Raw genomic sequence first — 23,529 nt, forward strand, 5'->3', positions numbered from 1 at the left:
TTTTACCTTATTTATAAATGAAGTTGACGCAGTTCTTAAGTTGGTGCAGGCGGATGCACCCCAAGCTGCACGTCAGGCCGTACCAGTTCTGCTATATGCAGACGATGCTGTGCTTTTATCAAGAACCCCGTTTGGCCTACAGCGATTAATAGATAGGTTCGCAGTCTTTATTACTGGAAGGAAGTTGTTAACTAATAAGGCTAAAACATATACTATGGTATGTGGTATAAAATCCAGGAAATTGAACGCTTTTTTTAAAGATGGGGCGAGAGTGGAAACTGTTGACAATTTCTGTTATCTGGGGATAACTTTTTCTGGTAACGGTAATTGGTCATCCAACCTGTCTAATGTGTGTGCAAAGATGTCAAAAAGTGTGCATGGGGTCTTTTGGTTTGCATCCAAACTGGATGAACGATGTTTCAAGTACATAACAGACATCTATAAAGCTAGGTGTGCCTCTATTGCATTATATGGTGCAGGGGTGTGGGGCCACAATACCAGTCAGGAATTGCAATTAGAGGAACATTCCTTCTTAAAAAAACTTTTATGCCTTCCTGCATCTGCATCCTCTGTCAATACATTGTGAAGTGGGGCTAAGATAGCTGTCAGATCTGATCGCTCTGAAACCTTGAATGCTCTGGAGATCAATTTGGTGTAAAGAGGAGACAACATTTACCCAATCTATGGTCCAGGATTGCTTGAAATTGGACAAATGTTTATCGATCCACTAGCAAAAATAAATAGCAGATGTTAACAGACATCTATTTAGGATCATGATCTGGGAAAGCCCAACTGATGTGATGGACCTGTCTAAACAGGAGATAAAGAACACATTTCTGGCCCATAAAAATGAGTGTAGGATGAGAATTGTTGGGAAACAAGCCATATACCTGCTTTACCAATCGATTGTAGATATTGATAGCTTTCAAACCTATCTGTCACTAGTTTCAAGACCCTCACATCGTTTTGTACTAACAAGGATGAGATTGGGTATTGTTCACCATTTAATTGCATTTCCCGAAATGAAAATACGCACTGTCACTTTATGCCCATGTGATGAGTATTCTAAACAGAGCACTATGCACTTTCTACTTCTGTGTGGTTTATACCTGAATCATAGACTTTATCTTAAACCCTTGATCAAGAAATACAATGTAAATACTACTAATGCAGCTCTGAGCCTATTGTTTGCACTAACAGATCCCGAGATGTATTTTTCTGTTGCCACGTTTATCTTAAAATCTATTCATGTAAGAAAAAGTATTGTTTTTTTAACAGTTTTTAACTGATTTTAATGTACTAACTAATTAAGATTATATCTGTGTAATTGGATTTAATTGTTTGTATATGTATATTTGCTGCTTTTCTGGTGCTACACAAACCGAATAAAGCTTGCTGAACCGATGTGTATAAGAGCACTCTCTTTCATTTACGGCTTTAGTGTTTTCTCTGAGAAGAACTAAAGTATGCAGAGGAGTAAAAAATAGTTTCAACTTATATGTGAATCACCCAGGATCTTTTATGTTGGAAGACTCAGGCAAAAGATCCTGGTTAAAACAGTCAGTGCCAGTAGAATTCGTGCCATCGTGTTAACCTTTTGTAAAAATAGATTTGTTGATTTCCACAGTACATGCACAACCAATTAAACCATTCCTAATGTGTTTGTTAATTTACTGAAGTGTGAATATAAGTAACTATTTTGAGGTTTCAATGGTTTTATTTAGATAATGTAACTAAGAGAAACACTTCTATTGATTTCTTTAATAAAAACAAATCAAATAATGACGATTTGCTACTATGTGTGCTGCACAATGCAGCACACATTGAAGTAACAAATAGCCATTATGGATTGTTTATGTACAGGAAGGGAACAATTATTCCCTGCATCACAGGCACCCTTGCACTATGGTGAAAGGGTGCTGGCATTGGCGCTAGGCAGCTAAATTTAGCATCAGCACACACAGGGGTGCGCTGTATTGTTGCCAATATGGTGAATCCCTGCATTATGGAAATGTCGGCGCGGGACTGCCAAATTTGGTGCAGCCCCGCGCTCCGACATTGTCTAGGAAATATGCCCCCTAATGTTTCTCCTTGGAGAAAAGCTTTATAATGGGTTAAGTTCAAAATAGCACACCTTTAAGGTGTGTACTAAACAATTAGCTGCCAGTGACTCACCACAATGGTTCCCTCAACAATTGTTAAACAAGAGCTCTTGGTGGTTTATTTGACTTTTAGCTGCTGCCAGCTATAAAGCAAACATTGTTTAATAAACCGGGGATCCCATATAATTCTTACCAGGCCATGAAAAAAGAGGTCAATAAAAAAAAAGCAATGTATGAAAATCTCAGTTACTGCCTATTCATCTGTCAAGGTCAATTTAAAACGCTGGAGAAACCAAATGTTCCATGATTCGTTTAATGAGGAATTCAAATCATACACAAGCCCACAAATGTTCATTATGTTATATTCACAGACAGGAAATATACATTTCAGTATGGAATTTCAAAACAATATGCCAACAAAGGTATGGTTTACATTTAATTTACATTTTTATATTCCAAAATAAAATTATTTATTTTGTCTCAAGTGTGTTAAGTGCTCTCCTATTTTATCATCATTTCAAATTTGCATGCTCTTTTTACATGAACATAAAGGGGGGGGGGGGTTTAAAGGGTGCATCATTTAAACTCCAGATATCATTTCCTGGAAGAACCACCTATGACTTCATTGTTTCAGATATCATCGTGGTGAGATGCTTGGCATGCAGGGTGATGTTCCTTCATCTTACTTCGGCACATAACTGGTAAGGCGTGGGAGCTCTAATGATACTATCAATGGTCTCCTCACTTGGCCTTGGCTGCTTCCTTGGAATGGAGAACGTGAACTGCTGAAGAAAAATGGTGAAGAAGAGGAAGAGCTCCATCCTGGCCAGCTGCTCCCCCAAACAGACGCGGCGTCCTGTGAGACAAGGGTAAAAGTGAAAAGAAATATTTCAAAAAGTGAAACCAAGCTGAAGCTTTTTAATATTTTGTGGGATAATACCTTTCCACCATCTAACCAAGCATCAGAACAGTGTATAATATTGTAATAATAACGTGCCCTAAAAGTATTACTATTAATCTTTCAGAAAATTGTGCTTAGCGTTCAAATTCTTTTCACTTTTATCAGCGTTAATTAACATATGCTCCGCCCCTTAATACCAACAATAAAAATAAGATGTAAAGAACAAAAGACTTGATGGAAGCTAAGAGAAAAATTGCAAAACAGTGGGCTTAATTTAAACTTTGGCCAAGCTAGCAATTATTTCTAATGCATTGGCAGGAACAGCTGTCACAGAGGCTCTTTTTAATACTGTTTACAGTTTGGTGCAGGTCTTCCATGCCAGTTGGAGCATTTAGCAGTTTTCACTGCCCCTTTACCCATGTACCTGAGAAGCCCAGGTCAAAAAAGGTACCTCTACACTGATTCTAGGCTTAAATCCCATCTGCCATGGGCGTGATCATAATGCCTACTCTGCTAGGAGAAACGTAAAGTAGGAGGAAGGTATTGTGAACTTCAGTGGACAATCAAAGTACGCTACTCTCACACTCTTGACTCTGCGTGTTCTAACCAAACAGATTGCTCTAAGCCCTGGCATGGATTTCCAGTAACAAAGTCTGGAGTGTGACCATTCTCTTGGGTCATTACTTATGTGTGGCTAAGCTACTCAGACTGCCCTGTTTGGTGGCTGAAGGATGTTACTGACCTACTGATCTTTTTATTGGTTTTCTGTGCTGTGTTGTATCACCTACAAATCACAAGGCTGCTGTGGTACATCAGAGCAGAGTGGGAACATACATCACAAGAGGCATCTACCAGCATCCCAAGAACATCAAGTGCTTTTCTGTCCTATTCTTTGATGCAGTGGAGAAGGTCACAGTTCTGAAGAAAAAATCTGGGCAGATGCACTCATTGGGTGGTAACAGCAGAGGGCCTCTTTTCTATCAATCAATGTTTTCACCAACTGACTCAGTAACACAGAGAAATACTTCTCTTAGGGTACACCCTGGGAACTCCCTCTCAGTCTCCAGACTAAGCTCTTTTACACGTTATGCATACTGGCATTCAGGCACTTCCAGGGAGTCCCATGTGCACCGTCTGTTGCCATCAACAGTAGCCATCTTCTGTAGGTCTGTTTGAAGCACTGCCATTTATGGTGCTAAAAGAAGTCAGGCATGAGGCATAGAGGGTACCTTCACAATACTAATCCACTTAATCGCCTGCTACTTTCCACTCATTCACTCCCTGATGGGATGCCCTTACAAAGTGTTCTGTGAACAGGTAGCATATGGTCACAATTAAAATGTATTCAGCCTCAAATGATGCTCAGACCGCTAAGATAATAGTCTTTAAGTACTGAAAGAAGTGGGGCTAGAAAATATATATGCAAGTAATGGGTCCTCATTCTGCCATAAATTGCATAAACGTTTACAAGTAATCACTTATATTTCATTTTGTGATTTGATTTTTAACTAGAATTACATTTTATGAAGGATATTTTAGAAGCTGTCAGAGGATCTTGGATCTTTACCAAGTTAGATCCAGAGGGGGGCTTTATTCATTGCAAGGAGTGGCTATAAATAGGAGATAGCTTTTTGGACATCCTTTGGGCATTATGAATACTTGGTCAGTCCCTACAGATTCAGCAATGCCCCTTAAGTATTCCGTATATTTACGGACAGTGTATTCTCGTATATATAAAATATATTTGTCATCATACAACTTGATGATATGTTGATGTTGTTCAAGACTGCACCAGCTCATTAAAATCATGCTCAAGAACCTTTATGTCATCTTTGAATAATCAATTCAGCTGTAAACCCAAGGAGTGCCAATTTGGGGTTGAAGAAATTGAATATTTATGGTATATTTTAACTCCTGAAGGACTAACAATGGGCCCAAGCTTTTTTGGCTTTGATGGAAAGACTATCAACATCTGTTATCAGATTTATGGGAATTGTAACTTTTTTTAGCAATGATTTGTAAAGTGAAATCACCAGAATCCTAAATATAGAACAATTACAAAATGGATTCTGCTGGGATTCTCGAACAGGAAAGACATTTAAGAAGTTAAAGGCTGTCCTAACTGGTGCACTACTTCTCCGGCATCCAAACACAACCAAGATATTTGCGGTTGAAACTGGTGCCTCAAAATTCATTTAAGGGAAGGACATTAACAAGAGTAGAATGATGAACCAAGCACACCCTATGTTTTAATCCCTCTACATACTTTCTTCAGCTGAATGCAATTACTCCATGATAGACAGAGAACTTTTAGCAATGAAAGCAGCCGGCATGGATGGGAGACATACACTTGTGCGTGGCAGACACACGTTTGAGATCAGAACTGACCATAGGAACTTAAAAACCTTATCGACTGTAGGACTAGTTGGCAAGTAAATTCGGCCTACTTCTTTTTCACTACAATCGAAAGCATTTAGCATATTCTTTGCCCAGGAGGTATTCAAGGGAGAAAGAATATGAGACTCAAGCCATCATTCTCGTTCAACGAGTAATCTATGTAATCTCAACCTTTATTGATGAAGTTTGTTGAAAAAAGCAAAACATAAACAGTGAGAAGGTTAAACAATTGACTGAAAAGCATGCACTAAATGGCTGAGCTGTATTTCTTCTGTTCAACACTATAGGGCTGATTAGGATGCCGTTCAGAGTTTCCTATGACCAACATCCCTGCGGTTACTAGACCGACCAACCGTGGGTCAGCGGTCCGAAAACACAATTACAATGCAACCGCACATGTTTTCATAAGACATCCTACAACAAAACTGGGAACTACCTACCTTACGCCTAGTTTGCTTATAATGATAGAATTCAGGGTGCCAAAAAGGTTACTCCTTTGTTTTGTATGCAAGGGTTCCATCAAAGACATGGCTGTAAACTAATTAGATCACCAACTTTAAGATAAGCTGTCTCTAACGTGTTTCAAAATCTGGCTGCATTTAGGGATCTAGGTAAGAAAATCTGCAAGCAGCCTAAGACTATAAGAATTTTTTTTAGATAAAGATAGATAACATTAATCTGATTGTGTCATTAATGAGAACATCTGATTTATCACCATGATTATTGCTACCTAACCATGGTTGATTTAACTTAGATCCCTAACTCTTAGGTCATTTTCCCATCACTCATAAGATTAATCTTGTAACTGTCCATCTGAAGTTGCCCTCCATTTGGAAAGTATATCAGATATTTCACAAATCAGAGCTTTTATTTCTGATCTTTCCTCTTGAGTTTCCTTACCCCCTCCTTCAGTTGTGGAAAAAGGTTCAGTGATCGAATATTGATGCTAAAAACATCGATGTTCTAAATATCCAAAAAAAACTTGACTACAAAAATATCGACTCCAATACCTTAACAGGTAAGTACAAAAATATTGAAGTGAAAAATATAGATGTGACAAATATGAATTAACAATATAAATAAAATAATATATGTTAAATCTAAAAAATATTAATATAATTTTGAACACAATTAAATACATTTATTATACTTTAACTAAATATAAAAAATAAACTTAATTTAAAAAAATATAAAGACACAAACATAATAATATATACGTATACATATATTTACTTTAAAATAATTTATTAACTATTATCTTTATTTAAGTTTTAAACTTTCAAATTATATAAAAATAAAAAATATACATATCTCAATAATTTAAAATAAAAAAATAACCATTCTATAATTAATTAAAACATTTAACTATTAAAAAAAAATAAAACGTACATTTCACAATTCAATAAATACAACAGTAGGGAAAATGTTGGATAGAGGAATAATTAAATTTACTATTCCAACTCCCGTGAGTGCAACAGTAGGGAAAGTGTTGGATATCGAAGTCGTAAAAATTACTATTCCCACTCCAGTGAGTGCAACAGTAGGGAAAGTATTGGATAGCGGAGGGGTAAGAATTACTATTCCCACACCAAACAGAGCACCAGTAGGGAACATTTTGGATACTGGATGGGAAATAATTACTATTCTCACTCCAGTGAGTGCAACAGTAGGGAAAGTATTGTATAGCGGAGGGGTAAGAATTACTATTCCCACACCAAACAGAGCACCAGTAGGGAACATTTTGGATACTGGATGGGAAATAATTACTATTCCCACTCCAGTGAGTGCAACAGTAGGGAAAGTGCTGGATAGCGGAGGGGTAAAAACTACTTTTTCCACTCCAGTGAGTGCAACAGTAGGGAAAGTATTGTATAGCAGAGGGGTAAGAATTACTATTCCCACTCCAGTGAATGCAACAGTAGGGAAAGTATTGGATAGCGGAGAGGTAACATTTACCATTCCCACTCCAGTGAGTGCAACAGTAGGGAAAATATTGGATAGCAAAGGGGTAAAAATTACAATTCCCACTCCAGTGAGTGCAATAGTATGGAAAGTATTGGATAGCGGGGGGGGGGGGTAAAAATTACTATTTCCACTCCAGTGAGTGCAACAGTAGGGAAAGTATTGGATAGTGAAGAGATACAAATTTCTATTCCCACTCCAGTGAGTGCAACAGTAGGGAAAGTGCTGGATAGTGGAGGGGTAAAAATTACTATTTCCACTCCAATGAGTGCAACAGTAGGGAAAATGCTGGATAGCAGAGGGGTAAAATTTACTATTCCCACTCCAGTGAGTGCAACAGTAGGGAAAGTTTTGATTAAGAATTTTATACCAATCAATTTCTACACTCAGAATCAAGAAAATAGATATTTTGGATCATTCATTGATCTCATACATATCGAATGAGAAGACAATACGAATGCTCAAAGATGGAGACTGAATGCTGTTTGTCTGCAATTAATGGTTAATAATTATTTCGCCTAAAAGTGTTCTACATATACTGCATGTGTCAGGGTCACCCAAATTTCGATTATGTCTCATGTATATAAATTATTTAATTCTACCATTATATCTTTGGAGCAAATTATAAGGTTGTGAATATTTTAAATTTATTCTAATAATCCTGTTAAGTATAGTGTTAAGTATAATGGATCTTGAAAGCTCTTAGCTACTTATCTGTCCTTAAAAAAATATAAAAAACTAAATATATGCTACTAGATAATTAGATGGTAACATTTACATTTTTGGTTAGGATACATTTGATGAATTTATGAAATACTATGCTAAGCTTTTGGATGAACCACAATATATTCATCCTGATGATATTGCTATATTCCTAAAAACGTGTAATTTATCTACTATTTCTTGAGATGAGACACATATGCTAGCTGCTCTGATAAACTTGCATAAAACTGCTGCAGCAAAAAGCACTTGAAAGTCAGATGATTATGCAGTTCATTTATCCCTGAACCATGTGTCCTTCAGGGTAACCAGTGAACACCCTTCAGTTCCTTCCTTGAGGCAACCATTCATTGGCTTCCTCCTTGTCTAAGGTTATCAGAGAGGCAGATCGTCAAAGAACAATTGACCAAATCCAAATCTGACCCATTGTTATAAACATTTAAGCTCCTGGTACATGCTTCCATGACTGGCTTGACACCAACTTTGCATGTGCCCAGCTTCTAGTCCAATGGGTACCGTGGCACTGTAAAAATCCAACCATTTCTGGTGGATTTGGGATATAGTGCTGGGAATTAACTTTTGCTCAAGTGGTGAATACAGTGAATGTGCACCAGATTTAGTAATAGCCAACAGTAGTCACTGGACTAGTGGACTACAACAGTATTGTGTATAGACATTAAGAAATAGACATGGCCCAATTCACCTCTCTGTTACTGTTTATAAGTTAAGCTTTGTAGGGCTCTTCTGGCTATTTTTGGGAGAGTTTGTGGGCACTGCATTGGCCTGAGAGATTTTATAGCAGGTACTGGAAATCTCATGAAAACATGGCAACTTCAAACAGTATATCAAATTTCAGACCGGTGGCAGGCTGATGGCCACATTTAACTATATGAAGAGATTACGCCCTGTGCTTTTTACTGCCAGAACTCATTCTCATTGCAAATTATCCCTATTTGTTCATGGGGCAATGATAATTTATCCTGGTACGGTGCTCACAAAGTGATCTTGGTTCCATTCTTAAAATGTAGGAAAATGATCAAAAACACATAAAAACTTAGCACTTGAATCTTTGGCACTATGATAATGTTTGAGGTCAAATTTCTGGCAAGGACATAGCTGAGGAGTTCTGTTTTTGTTTTTGTCAAAAGCCAAGCACTGAACCTTCAACTATGAAGAGGTATGCCATTGCCGTACTATATTCCGACTGTCTATACTTTCATCACCTCCTTGAGTTAGCATTTGACTACTCTCTGCATTGTTACTGATAGGATTGTGTGCTAAAGGAGAGAACTTTGTTATTTTAATTGGTTCTAATAGAAAATTGGACCCATGACACTAGAATAAATTAATCATACTTTACCATTGGGGTCCACTTATCTGGTAGCCCTAGTACCACTCAAATTAGGTCTCATAAGGAGTATCAAAAATACTTTACATATGCATGACCTAGGTGCTCATGGTGGGATTATGTCTTCAACATCTTCAAGGATATTGCCAGAAAAAATAGATGGCAGGGCAGTTCCTATTTATAATTCCTACCTGCATAACAAATCTCAGCTGTTATTGCTCTACGACATTGTAACCAAAATATTGTTAGATAGAAATAGCATGTTTTAAATATAATTTGTAAACATATTGCACCATTAAAGTTAGTAATAGAAGTCTGCACTCAACGGAGCAATATTTTGGTAAACAATATTTAGGATACACTATTTCTCTTAAATAATATTTTTGCTAACAATATTCTAACATACCCTGGCCATGTGAAAGTCTGATTTATGGCTATACATGGGTTCTTGCAACCATATCGAGTTTCAGGCATGTATTTATTCTTTAGTCTTCTTTTTTTAACATAAGTGATTGTGGTTATATAGTGTGTTTATCAATGTACTTACTTACCTTGGCGACTAAAAGGACATTTCGCAATAGTAGGATTGTCAAAAATATTAAACTCAGAGGACTTTACATCTTTCACCAATTGGATACTCTGTGTCGATGTCATCTATTTATGCCTTCTTATATGCACATAATATGAGCATCATTGTCCTCATATACAAATAAATGTATGTTACAGTCACCTAGCCTATATATCAGACAAGTTTCCTCTATCAACCAGACTGTGCTAATCTACATCTGCAAAGCCTAACAAGCATGTATTTACCTGCAGAAAAAGGCATGAAGGCATCTCGTTTGATGAATTGACCATCTGCGTCCAAGAAGTGTTCTGGATAAAACTGGTATGGCCTTGCCCATATAGACTCATCCTTCAGGACGGACGACAGGTTGAACATGAGCATTGTGCCCTAGAAGTAAAAACTGACGTGTTAAACCATGTAGGTGATGCATTTTTTCTCTATTTCTGCAGGAAAACATAAAGGCTAAATGGACAACACACAAAGAACATTTCTGGTTTGCAGGCTCTTTTAACTTTAAAACTACACTGCTCAGTTCAGGGATAACTGTGAGAAAAGTGATTTATTATATAGTGTGGTTGTGCAACCTCACCATGTAATAAACTCAGAAGTCTGTCTTGGGTCCAGTCAGGCTCATTTACAAAACCTTAGCACAACCTTGTGTAGTTGTGGCTTCAGGCAGTCTGTTTTTGTCAAAGGAAAAAGTATAAAGCATTTAGGAGTAACAAAACAGTTGAATAAGAAAACAACATGAAGGAAATACGACCCCAATTTATAAAAAAAGGTTTTATTTTTATGAATTTCTTGATACTAAAAGAAAAAAAAATGCATAAATTATTAAGTAAATATAAAACCACTGCTTTTCTTTCAAATCACAAACAAGCATTGACAACTACCGTGGTTAGTGGTTACTTTGAATACTTTTGTAAAGTTGTAAACAACTACTCTGGTCCCCTTTGGGCGGCCAACTCCAGCAAGGAGCAAGTCACAGGAGCCAATGAGGCTTACTTGGGCAATTCCCTCACACTCATAGCAATCTCCGTCCAGTCCAGGTTTTAATTGCAAACTGCCTTTGACTTCTATGGAGTGCTCCTGATGAAAAGGACACAGGATGCTGAAGATGGTGAAGGATGCTGAGGATGCTGATCTGATGATGGGGTTCTTCATGGGGCCACTTCTCAGTCCACAGTCAGGGTGGGGTGACTTTGGACACAGGGGTTGATGAACCTTAAAGTCCAGCCAAAACACATTTGCCACTGGTCTCCAGTTGAAATGAAACACATGGTTCACTTTAACTGGTGATAACTCCCAACCTGGGTGATGAAACTGCTCTCAGACAACTCTCCTAGACTTGGGTGCAATTTTTGAGAGTCAGGAGTTGGACTCCGGGGGCGTGGCTTGGCGCCCGAAGGAGATGGCGGCGTTCGGCTAGGAGCTCCGTCCATACCAGGGTCTACCGGCGGTTCGCGCCTCATTTTCCACCAACAAAGGGCAGTCTTCCCTGTCGGAACATGCCAGGATCCTTTTTTGGCGCTGAGGCACAGTTATTTTAGGACTTACAGCTCATTTTATTTTCGGTCGCGGCTCGTTATCGGCCGCGGCCGCCATCTTGTTTACTCTCGCCCGTGATCGCCTCAGCAGCGCGCCTTATCGCGCATGGATCCCCTGGGCGCCTCACGCTTATACTACTGTCCCCAGCACCTCCTGAAGCACAGATGTGGATAATCTGCACTCTAAGGTGACTTTTTTCTTCTCTCTTCAACTATGATTATTTCCGTTGCCTTTTTTCAGCTGACTGGAATTTTCAATTTTCCTCATATATGGCGGCCATCTTTATGACTCTAACCTCCAACATTTTTTACTCCAATTCTGTGGCCTGGCATTTCCCTTCCTTTTTTAATTTGCTCCCTGGTCCTTTTTCAGCTGGGCAGTAAGATATTTCTTTCTTCTTTTTGACCTCACGTTCCATTAGTGTGCTGATGGCGCATTGCTCCAGTCAAGTCCAAAAACGTAGTTATATTAAGAATTCCAAATTATTCACAGCATTGGTTCATCTGGAGGCTTCTCAGTCTTTATCTTCAACCGAGATGACATCAACTGCGGACATCTCCTCACAGCCTTTGGCAAAAGTGAACTCTAAGAGGTTAAAGAAAGACCCGCCTTCGCCTCCTAAGTCCTCCTCGCCCATCTCAATGGAGCTAATCCTCGAAGAGATACGGGCCCTGCGCCCTTACATGGAGGAGACGAATGCTAAATTGCAGATTCTCACTGACAATTGGGCTTCGATGGACGAAAGAGTGTCGTTGGTGGAACGCGACGTTTCCTCTCTTCAGGAATCCGCGTCCAATGTCTCCCACATGCACACGCAGATTTCCTCCCTTCAGAAGCAGGTGGAGGACCTTGAAAATCGCAACAGACGCAACAATCTCCGTCTTTATGGCTTGGTGGAGGGTTGTGAGGGAAATGATCCCATCAGTTTTTTCAAGTCTTTTCTCCCGAAGCTTCTTCACCTACCTGAAGACACTTCACTGAATATCCAACGTGCCCACAGGCTTGGTCGAGCTTCCTCCTCTCCTTACGCGTCAACGAAGCCTAGAGGTGTAATAATGTACTTTCTAGAGTACACAGACTTGCTGAAAGTCCTCTTAGCCGCCAAAGCCTCTCCTCGCCTCACATGGTCAGGCTCCACTTTGTTCTTTGCGCAGGATTATGCCAGGACCACTGCAAACCGTCGCAAGGCCTTCCTAGATATGAGACCTGACCTCCGCTCCATTGGTGCCAGATATGGACTTTTTCATCCTTGTCTATTTAAGGTCACTCATAATAACAAGACTACGACATATGAGGATCCTGCGCGACTTCGAAGTTTCCTGAACTCCTGCGGTCAACCTGACATGGAGATAGCTGGTCCCTCTTCCCACCCACCATGACTTGTTTTCGTAGTTGCGATTTGACTCTCTAATTTGTTCTGCTTTAATCCTTTCATTTTTTGCAGGTTCTTCAGATTGTATGACTTCTAGTTAAGATTATATTTTTCATTTTTTCGTCTGAAAGTGTTGTTCTGGCTCCTCAGTTGGCCATATGTTTGTTTTTTATCTTCGTTGTATTCGAGTTTCTAACCATGTTCTTTTTCTCCCTTCACAGATCATTGTTTTGCGTTCCGTTGTGTTATCTCTGGTTGGACGTCTCCCTCACCCCGAATGCCTTGCCTCTCCCAGTTGGCCCTACCTCCCTCCCCTCATCTCCACGTGTGTTTCCGCTTGTTCCCAGTTCCTGATTGTATTTTTCCCTTGCTACCCCTCGTAAGTACCCTTTATTCCTTAGTTATCATGTTTTGCTATGTTCTATATCTTCTTATCTTACCTCTTCCCTCGTTGCTTTCAGATTTATTGGTGTCGTTACCTTTTCCTTGGCTCTCCTCCATTTCTCTTTCGTCACTCCTTCTTCTCCCCACTGCATACTGGTTCTCTTGCTCGTATTCATCTCCCTTTACCTATTTGATTCTCCCTTGGACCTTACTTACCACTATTTTTCAGAATTACTGTATCTTCTTACCATTCTTTCTATTTTCTTGGCTCTTTCCTATTTTTATGGCCTCACTGGTTCCTCTCTCATTTTTTCTTCTTTCCTTGTTCCATCGCGTCAGCTCTCACCTCATTCTTTTTCTTTCTTGTGCCCTTGCTTGCTCCGAGGCATTTCCTTGTTGTCCTACTCTCCAATTGGCCCACTTTTTGATTAATCCTTAATGTCAGTTCGAATTTTATCCTGGAATGTTAAAGGTCTGCATTCTCCTATCAAGAGACAAAAAATTCTCTCTCATTTAGCCAAATTAAATGTAGATGTTGCCTTCTTACAAGAAACCCATCTGTCTGACGATGAAGCTGCTAAACTTAAGAGAGGTTGGGTGGGTGCTGTATTTTCATCTCCGGGTGATGGTAAAAGAAATGGTGTGGTTGTACTGGTTCGCAAATCTCTTGCTCATTTGCTCTTAGCTTCTGAGTCAGACCCTGAAGGTAGATGGTTGTACGTCAAACTCTCCTTAAAAGGCGTCCCTCTCTCCCTTCTTAATATCTACGCCCCTACTGGTGGTGATCAGGTTTTTTGGCGCGCAATGGCCTCCCGTATCACTGAATTTATTGATGATAATTTTATTTTAGCAGGTGATTGTAACCTACCCCTTGATCCTTTTTTAGACAGAAACTCCAAGGCACCTTATATCCCTAATAAATCTCACAAGCTTTTCGCTCAAGCGGTATCCCAACATAAACTCATTGATGCCTGGCATCTCTGCAATCCCACTTCTAAAGAATTCACCTTCTACTCCCCGACTCACCATTCCCAGTCACGTATTGACTATATTTTCCTCTCCCATCATATGTCCCAATCCCTCACCCACGCTGACATAGGCCCCATCTTATTTTCTGATCATGCCCCCGTTTTGATAAACATTGACATCTTACCCAAGTCCACTGGACCAAAGAGATGGCGCTTCAACAACACCTTACTCCTCGATCCCAAATTCTCCGCCTCCTTTGTAGACTTCACCACAGAATTTTTCACCACTAACGACACACCCACTATGCCTAACTACGTTGTCTGGGACGCCTATAAAGCAGCAGCCAGAGGTTTTATTATCAGCTTTGTAGCTACTAAACGCAAGAATGCTCGTAAAAGCACCAGTGACCTCCTTTGTACGATCAAACAGTTAGAGCATTCCTTCTATACATCCCACTCGCAAGAAAGTCTGACTGCTCTCATTGCCGCTAAGATGCAATATAACAAACAATCCACTGAGGATGCTTCATTGTATTTGTTGAAATCCAGTTCTAAATTCTATGGAGGTAAAAATAAGGCGGGGAAGGTCTTAGCCAATTATTTAAAAGTCAAACAAAACAAACTGAATATTGAATCTGTCTACGATGTTAATTCTGTTTTAAAACATACGGATGTTGAGATTTTAGAGCAATTCTCCCAGTTTTATTCCAAACTCTATTCCTCTGAGACGCACCCCACTGCTCATTCTCTTGCTACTTTCTTTGCCACCATCCAACCACCTTCCAATTTCCCTGTTGATTTATCCGCCCTTGAATCACCAATCTCCAGTGATGAATTACTTACAGCACTTCAGTCACTCAAGAAGGACAAGGCCCCTGGGCCAGACGGATTCACAGTTGAATTTTATCTGCATTTCTCCAAATTGTTGTTGCCCAGACTCCACTCCCTTATTGATTCCTTCATATTAAATGGCTCTTCCTCAGGTACATTCTCAGACGCCCACATTTGTATCATACCCAAAGAAGGCAAAGACACCCAGTATTGTAAGAATTACAGACCAATTTCTTTGGTCAACATTGATTATAAACTGTATGCCAAATCTCTCGCCATTAGATTAGACCCCTATCTTCCCGAATTGCTAGGCCCTGAACAATCTGGCTTCGTCAAAGGTCGCTTCATCACAGATAACACCAGACTTTTGTTTAATGTCCTTTCTAAATCTCCACAGTTCCAACATTCCCTAGCAGCCATTGCCCTAGATGCAGAAAAAGCGTTCGATAGGGTGGAGTGGACTTTCCTTTTCTCCGCCCTCAAATGGTTTGGATTTGGCCCATGTTTTATTTCTTTTATCTCCTTCCTTTATTCCAGCCCTAGAGCGGCGGTTTGTGCCAACGGTCTAGTTTCCTCTTTTTTCAATCTGGGCAGGGGCGTTCGTCAGGGATGCCCTCTTTCCCCTTTTCTTTTTAATTTGGCCCTGGAACCTTTTCTTTCAAAGCTTCGTCAGAATCCCAACTTACACGGTTTCCAAGTCTCCCACACTAACATTAAACTTGCTGCCTACGCAGACGATATTCTATTATTCATGTCTAACCCCGCATCTTCTATTCCCGCATTTCTAGCTGAAGTCCATGACTACTCTCAGATCTCAGGTTATAAGCTAAACAATGACAAGTGTGAGATTTTACCCCTTACTAAGTTCACTTTTAAACCGGACTTTATGGCGTCCAATTTTACTTGGAGCCCCTCACACATCAAATATCTAGGTCTACACATTACTTCCTCCCTCTCTGACACTGTCTCGATGTGCCTCAATAAATGCATCCAGAAATTATCCGACCTCACTTCCAGATGGCACCCATTATACCTCTCCTGGTGGGGCCGTCTTGATACGATTAAAATGATGCTCTCCCCGTTAGTCCTTTACACCATCTCCAACATCCCAATCCCTATCCCTGCTAAGTTCTTTAAGAAAATTAACACTATTCTCTCTTCCTTTCTCTGGTCCGGCAAAAAAGCACGTATGTCCCTGTTCAGATTGCAACTCCCCAAGTCTGAGGGTGGAGTTAACTTTCCGAATTTTCCCGCTTACCACAAGGCATTACTTCTGCGGCAAGCTTCCCATTGGTTGCAAGACCCTGCTGAGCCGTCCCCCTTATGGGTTATCATTGAACGACTTTCCCTATCCCCCTTCACCTTTGCTGAATACCTCTCATTCTCTCGCAAGCCTCACTTTTCCTCCATTCCTATCCACAAGTTTACAGCCAAGTTGCTTCTTTCCACCTCCCCAGGTCCCCCCTCCTCTGTAACAGAGTTTCTTAACTCCACTATCTGGCACAACAACAGTATAACCATCAATCGCAAGCCCCTTTACTGGAAAACCTGGAGACAGAGGGGTTTAATCTGGGTATCTCAACTCTTCTCTAATTCTGATTTCTTATCCTTCTCCGTTCTCAGCCAACACTTCCATCTCCCCCGTTCTTTTGCCTGCAAGTATCTTGCGCTTAAAAATGCAGTCATGTCCACTTATGCTCTTCTCTCTAACCCTCTCATGCATCCTCACCCTCCCAATCCTACCTCACAGCTTCATTCCTTCTTGCGTACTCACCCTACAGCCTCCTCATTATACCACTCATTTCATACGATCCTCACACCTAGACCAAAATCCAAAGTTGAGGAACAGTGGGAATCTGACCTTGCCATCTCTTGGCCCACCTCCCTTTGGGATAAATTATGGACCAAACTCCGCAAGACATCTAGAGCTGCTTCCCTTACACAAACTCTTTTCTTCATATACAACAGACTTCTCTTTTCTCCCCAGGTGTTGAATAAGAGATTTTCTTCTACACCGGATCTCTGTTGGTCCTGTTCTGCTCCTAAGGCCACTCTGTTTCACATGCTTTTCTCTTGCACTTTCACACAAGATTTCTGGACACTAGTTTGGGCCCAAATCAATGCCATATTTCACACTACATCCCCCTTCTCTTTTGTCAATATTTTTTTAGGAAGCCTTTCTCCTTGTTGGGATGACACTGACCTTAATACGCAAATTGTTGATTTGTTGTTAGCTGTTGCTTTCCAGCAAATCACCGTCAACTGGAAAAACTTTACGAATATTTCTTTTAAAGCATGGTGGTACAATGTCTGTTATAATCACAGGCTAGATACTGTTTTTGTGCACCCCCTTAGTTTAGCTGCTAAACGACATGATTTATGGCTTCCTGTAACCTTGTACCTAGATACCTGTGCTAAACGCTCCTCTCATGTATCACCTATTCAGCAAGAGGTCCCTAAGCCTCCCTGAGTGACATTGCTTTTTATTTGCACTATTCTCTCTATATAAGCTACCTTATTGCTCATTATTACCAGCGCTGTTTTTTTTTTTTTGTTATTCAGCCTCAAATTTTTGTTATCCTCTGATTAACTGTATATTTTCATTACCAAGTTTTACTTTTCTCCTCTATTTGAAGATATGTTTGTATTCTTTCTCATGTATTGACACCTTTACTTATCCAATAAAAATCTTTTGAACTTAAAAAAAAGGAGTTGGACTCCCAGGCGGCACTTTGTATGTCAGAGGCAGTGAGGCAATCTTGGGTACCAACTCGCCAAGGCAGTCTTCTTCAGCTTTTTTGGCCCTGTAGCTGTAACAAATAAGTCAGCATACTGAGTCTTGTAGTCACTTCTTCAGTCTGAAACTCGTGGTTGACTTTTCCTCAAGCAGGGCACCACGGGCACAGTCCTCTTTTTTCTAGCCGAAGGAGCAGCATGTGCAGTCCAGTCTTGGCGTAGCCTCTCTTTGCTGGGTCCAGGGAACAGTAGGGACAGCCTTTTCCAGTCCACCTTCCAATATAGTTTTGATCTGAAGTTGTAGGGGTGCCAATCTAATGCCCAGAACTTTCCCTCCAGCATGCAGTGAGTACTAGCCAATGGGCTACCATGTAACCTCTCGCCTGATGACTACTTCGTGAAAATGTGGCATCTAGCTATCACACAATATAATATATTCTGTCAATTCCCAAAATGGCAGGCCCCCCCACTCGGTGTGTGGAGTTTGGTAGCTCACCCTAGAGGTATAGCTACTTAAGAGCTCCGTGCTCATGGGAAAATAGTTTGGCAACTGTTTCCCCCTCTCTGTCCCCTTTGACAACCCATGTACAAGAGCCACCCCGCCACCATTTGCCCTTCAAAGATGACTTCACCTTTGAGGCACGCCTCATGGGCTCACACCCTGTTTGACTTTCCTGCTAGGAAGGGGTAACATATCTTCCAACAGTAGGCCCTTTGTGTTCCTTCCTGTGAGACGTTCACATCACCCCCCCCCCCCCCCCACCACCACCACCAGGAGGGCAGAAGGCTTCCTTGTGGCTAGCACCCGCAAATAATCACTGAAAAACTTTGTGCAACTGAGTGACAACTTTTTAAAGTTGCCATTTACTTAAACATTGAGTCAACTTGAGCAACAGGCTGTGTTTAATGCAACAATTCGTTTTGTACCCTGAAGTACCAACTTTAGTAGTTCCATTCAGAAGTTAGCACAGCTGAGTGGTCAGTGTGTAACCCTGTACTTGCCAATGGGGTTAGAAGTCTTTCCACAGTAAAATGACAATTTGTGGCTTTTACTGTTAGAACATGTAAAAACACAAGCCCCACTTTTTAATATAAAGCAGCCTGACTTGAGGATTATAGGCCTACCTAAGGGGTGACATATATATGTAAAAGAAAGGTCTGGACTTTCTAATTCTTTTAAATGGCAAAGTCGAGTTAGCAGTTCGAAAACTGCTCTGCCACCCTGCAGTGTGAGGCTAGGAGTCATGCTTTGTTTTGTCACACTCTTGCTGGGATTATAAGTGCTGCAGTCCACAAGGGACACTTTAACTTATAGGCCCTAGTTCTAGAGACTTATAAGTAAGTTTGCTTGTGTCAATTGTGGGTGAACCAATCATACATTTATGTTTTAAGGGTCAGAGGACTGGCACTGAGGCCTGTTTGGCACTTTCAGATTGCTAAAATATGTTGTGATTTGGTGTATTCACTCGGACATCTGGTCCACTGAACCATGCACTCTGAGGCAGCCCTTCCTGAATGCATGAAGAACAGAGTCCATAAAAACTGAAGTGACAAATTCTTTCCATCATCTCCATTCTTGCAGACAGTACCGATTTCAGCACTGGGAGCCCTACTGGCTGTGGATTCCATAATGAAATTCTCAGCTTTTTTTGGGAACCTAGGCTATTGTGCTACCTGCCAATATGTTATCTTGAAAAAAGAGACCCTGACAGAATGACTCACTGGATTTGGATTTGTCCTCTCACTGGTCATGTGCTGAGACTTGATCAGCCAATTGTGGCAGTAGTGGTGAGGCAGGCCCTCTGTCACTCGCATTATCATTGCGCTGCCATGGAGTCTCTAAACTGTCATGCCATTTGAGTCTCTAATGCAGAAGTTAACTTAAGTGAAGTATATAACTTGATTCAAGGCACTACACTGCTTAGCAAAACTGCTTCAAACTTGGCACCTGCCAACATATTGTGCCAGATAGCAAATAACATTAAAATGTGAGTCATAAAACCAAACACATAATGGACAGAAAGAATGAGTTAGCTCAACTGCTTGGCTCCTCAGTAGGCTTCTTACTACTTAAGTACAGCTCTTCCTTTTGTCCGTCATTCATGTACAGAATATTAGTATTGGAAGGTGCTGTGATGTGTACGTCATTCCCACTGCCATTCCTGTGATACCAGACCCCCTCAAGTTAATGAATAACTTTGACCTAATATATTTCAGTAGGAGTCTTGCAAGGGGTTTGACTTAGGGGCAGGGTGAATAGGTAATATTAATGGAATCGAAGGGGAGAATAAAATAAGTCCTGAAAGGGTTTGTTTTTTGAGACTGGGGGTCAGGTAAGCAGTTAATAAAATGTTCCTAACCAGGGACTTTTTTCAATCTATGACGATGTATCCAATGATGGATTCACATACATTTACACATAAGTAAAACTACATGTGCAAATTCACTCCTACACTTTGGAGTACATTTACACATTTTGGTTATTGACCATTTCTGAGTGTAAATTTACTACAAAGTGTAGACTTACATGTCTTCTCCCTTTGAAATGGGGAGTGGAGCCATGTTTACTAGTGTATAGTTACTACAGACTAAAGAGATTCAAAAGTAAGTCCAGCACCACACATGGCCAACCACAGATACTGCAGTATACACAAATTTGATTGACAAAATACCTGAATTACTCTCAGGCACTGGTAATTACATGGGTTCACATTCCAGTCCATCATTATTTTGCACATTACGCCACCTCTGTTTGGACCCAACCATATGCAAATCAGTCATGACACTCCTCCAGTAGGAACATTTCAGCCCAAACCACATCAGGCCTGCAGTGAACTGGATCACATGTGAGCTAAGGCAGGTTTTTACCTGATTGTGCCTGATCATTGGTTCCCAGCTTGGTCCCAGTGGCAAGGTGAGTACGGGACCAATGTCAGGGGACACCCGCCGCACCTAGGGTGTCACACTAATGTATACAAGAAAGTGATGGATGGAATGCTCGAATTAATCTTAGTCACTGGTAATTATTAAGGGCCACTTCCAGTCCATTGTTATTTTGTACAACATGCAACCTTAACTTGGACCCAGTAGTATGCCAATCAGTCGTGACTGCTCAGGCCAGATCCTTCATGAACCAGAGCACAAGAAACCCAAGATTGGTTTCATTCTAATTGAGGCTCTTCAGTAAGGCATAGCTTGGCTCCAGGAGCACTTTGACCATGAAAGCCACATCTGAGCATACTCATTGCAATTAAGGCGTAGTACTGAGGTGTAAAAAGAAGTGATGGATTGAATGTTTGAATTATTCTCTGGCAATTACTCTGGGCTTGCAGTCCAGCATTATTCTGCTCACCATACCACCTCAGTTTGGACCCAGCCATATGCGAATGAGTTTTGACCTTGCTGTTGTAGGAATAGTCCAGTGTAAACTTCTGGGTGAGGCCCTCCCTAACCTGTAACATAAAAAAACCAACATTTATTTTGCCTTGATTTGGGCTCGTCAGTAAGAGGCAGGTTGGATCCAGAGGCAAAATGAGCATTGGATCCACCTTTAGGCATATTCATCACTCTTAAGGTGTTGCACCTAAGTATACAAAACATATGATGGATGGAATGCTTGAATTATTCTCAGCCACTGGTAATTATTCTATCTGAGTGATTTCCAATGGTTGATATTAATTCAAGCATTTTATCTATCATTTTGTTCTCTTTGTAGTTGACATCCTAAGTTCAACAGGTATGCCCCAACATGCGTAATGTGCTTATTGTGCCCTAGGACTCAAGCTACAGCTTAAAGATGAGCCCAAGCAGGACATAACAGTTCTGGGGTTGCTTGTGGTCCCTTCTGTGGGGGACCTTGCCTGGACACTAGAAACAGGTTGACCCTATGAGGAGCAGTGAATGTACTGATTTACATAAGGAGGGCCTTTGTCTAGAGTTGCATTGTGGGTGAAAAACAATGCAATGGAATGCAGCTCGAGTGATTGTCAGTGATTAGACTATTTCAAAGCATTCTTTTCATCACTTTTTCTTTGATTGTTCTGAATCTATTAATGACTAGCTAGCTCCTTCAAGTGAACTTTAAAAACACATTTTAACCAAGGCTTCATAATAGTTAAATATCTATTTACTTTTTAATGTCCTTACCCCCTGGCCCAATTTAAAAAGCTCCCATGATAAAAGACAGACATTCATCCACATAGGCTTACACCCATGATGCAAGGTACTTTCTTGGAATTCTAAAAAAATAAACAGGTATACTCCTAGGAAGTTGTACTGTTTTGGATTCCTAGTTTGGGATTGGGCTTCTAGTGCGGCTTGGATTTCTGAAGGAAATTAGTTCTCCATGGAGAATTGTTCACACAGCTTGCCCATTCATTTCTGGTCGATTACCTACATGAGGTCAGCTATTTACAAGGATTTTGGTACAGGGTGAATGCTGTTTGTAGGAGGAGGTTAGTTTACCTAAGGGAGCTTGTGTGTCTAAAGAGTAATGTATGCTTTACATGATTATGTCTACTTAGTAATTACATCTGACATGTGGTACTGATTTTTACAGTGAATTGAACAGCAGTTAATTGGATGATGTAATCAGTGATGTCTTCAATGATGTCATTTAAAATGCCACCAGTGATGCTATCAATGATGTATTTGAACATGTCATGAATGATGTAATATATTAGGTCATAAGCAGTGATGGCATAGGCACAAATTATAGTTAGCTTGCTAAACTACTACTATCACTGACATTGTTGCCTAATTATCACATCCATTTAAAAAAAATTTCAGTGACTTTCTAGGATCTTTTTGAACGTTAAGTAAGCTATAACTATCATACATTACTGTATGTAGTAGTGTCTTGCTTGCATAAACAACCTTGAGTATGTTGAGGGAGAGGGGTCTTGTGAAGAGTGGCACAGAGAACACAGGCTGTGTGTAGTAGTGGCTTCCAATCTAATGGAGAGTTGATTTATGGGGGGAGTGGCCTGTACCTACACTCTGCACACAGAGTATGGGCATTGCATAGTAGAATTTGCTGAGGAACTGGCCTCCAGATGAAGATATGTGTACGATGTGAAGGCTGTGCATAGTAGAGATTGGTGAAGGACTGGCCTCTTTATGAAGCCTCTCTATAGAGCAAAGGCTATGGACAGTAGGGTAGGGCTAGGTGAGAGATTGGCCTCTCTATGAAGACCTCTATACAGAGGGAGGGCTTTGTGCAGTAGGGTTTGCTGAGGTACTGTCCCCGCCATAAAGGCCTTTGTACAGGGCTAAAGCTGTGTGTGGTAGGGTTTGGTGACCTTCTAGCCTGTCCGCAAAGACTTTTGTGCAGAGCGAACACTGTGCGTAGCAGGGATTGATATGAGACTGGCCTCTCGTCAAACACTTCTATGCAGGGTGAAGGCTGTGTCTAGATGGGTTTGATGTGGGACTGGCCTGTCTATCAACACCAAGAGCTCTAAACAGGACAAAGACTCTGCTTAGTAGGGTTTAGTAAAGGACAGGCCTCAAGGCAACACAGACCTCAGTGCAGAGTCAAGGCTGTGCATAGTAGGATTTGATGTGTGACTGGCCTGTCTGCCAAGACCTATGTGCAGGGTGAAGGCTGTGCGTATTGGGGTTTAGTGAGGGACTGGCATGCCCGTAAAGATCTCTTTAGCAGGGTTTGGGGGGCTGACATTTTGTCAAAGAT

The 23,529-nt window shown here is 40.7% G+C and overlaps 1 protein-coding gene across 1 annotated transcript in view; it reads right to left on the minus strand.

Moving 5' to 3' along the window:
* Positions 1-2,402: 2,402 nt before the first annotated feature.
* LOC146833606 (cytochrome P450 2D15-like) overlaps positions 2,403-23,529 on the minus strand; it is a 565,139-nt gene continuing 544,012 nt past the window's right edge. Inside the window, exons 8-9 of the mRNA XM_085601485.1 lie at positions 10,244-10,385; positions 2,403-2,958 (exon numbers count right to left, since the gene is read on the minus strand). Coding sequence (XP_085457611.1) covers positions 2,780-2,958; positions 10,244-10,385 — 321 coding nt within the window. The 3' untranslated portion in view covers positions 2,403-2,779. The remainder of the gene's footprint in view (positions 2,959-10,243; positions 10,386-23,529) is intronic.

The sequence above is a fragment of the Triturus cristatus genome, chromosome 4_2 (assembly GCF_964204655.1).
Source record: "Triturus cristatus chromosome 4_2, aTriCri1.1, whole genome shotgun sequence".
NCBI classification, from domain to species: Eukaryota; Metazoa; Chordata; class Amphibia; order Caudata; family Salamandridae; genus Triturus; species Triturus cristatus.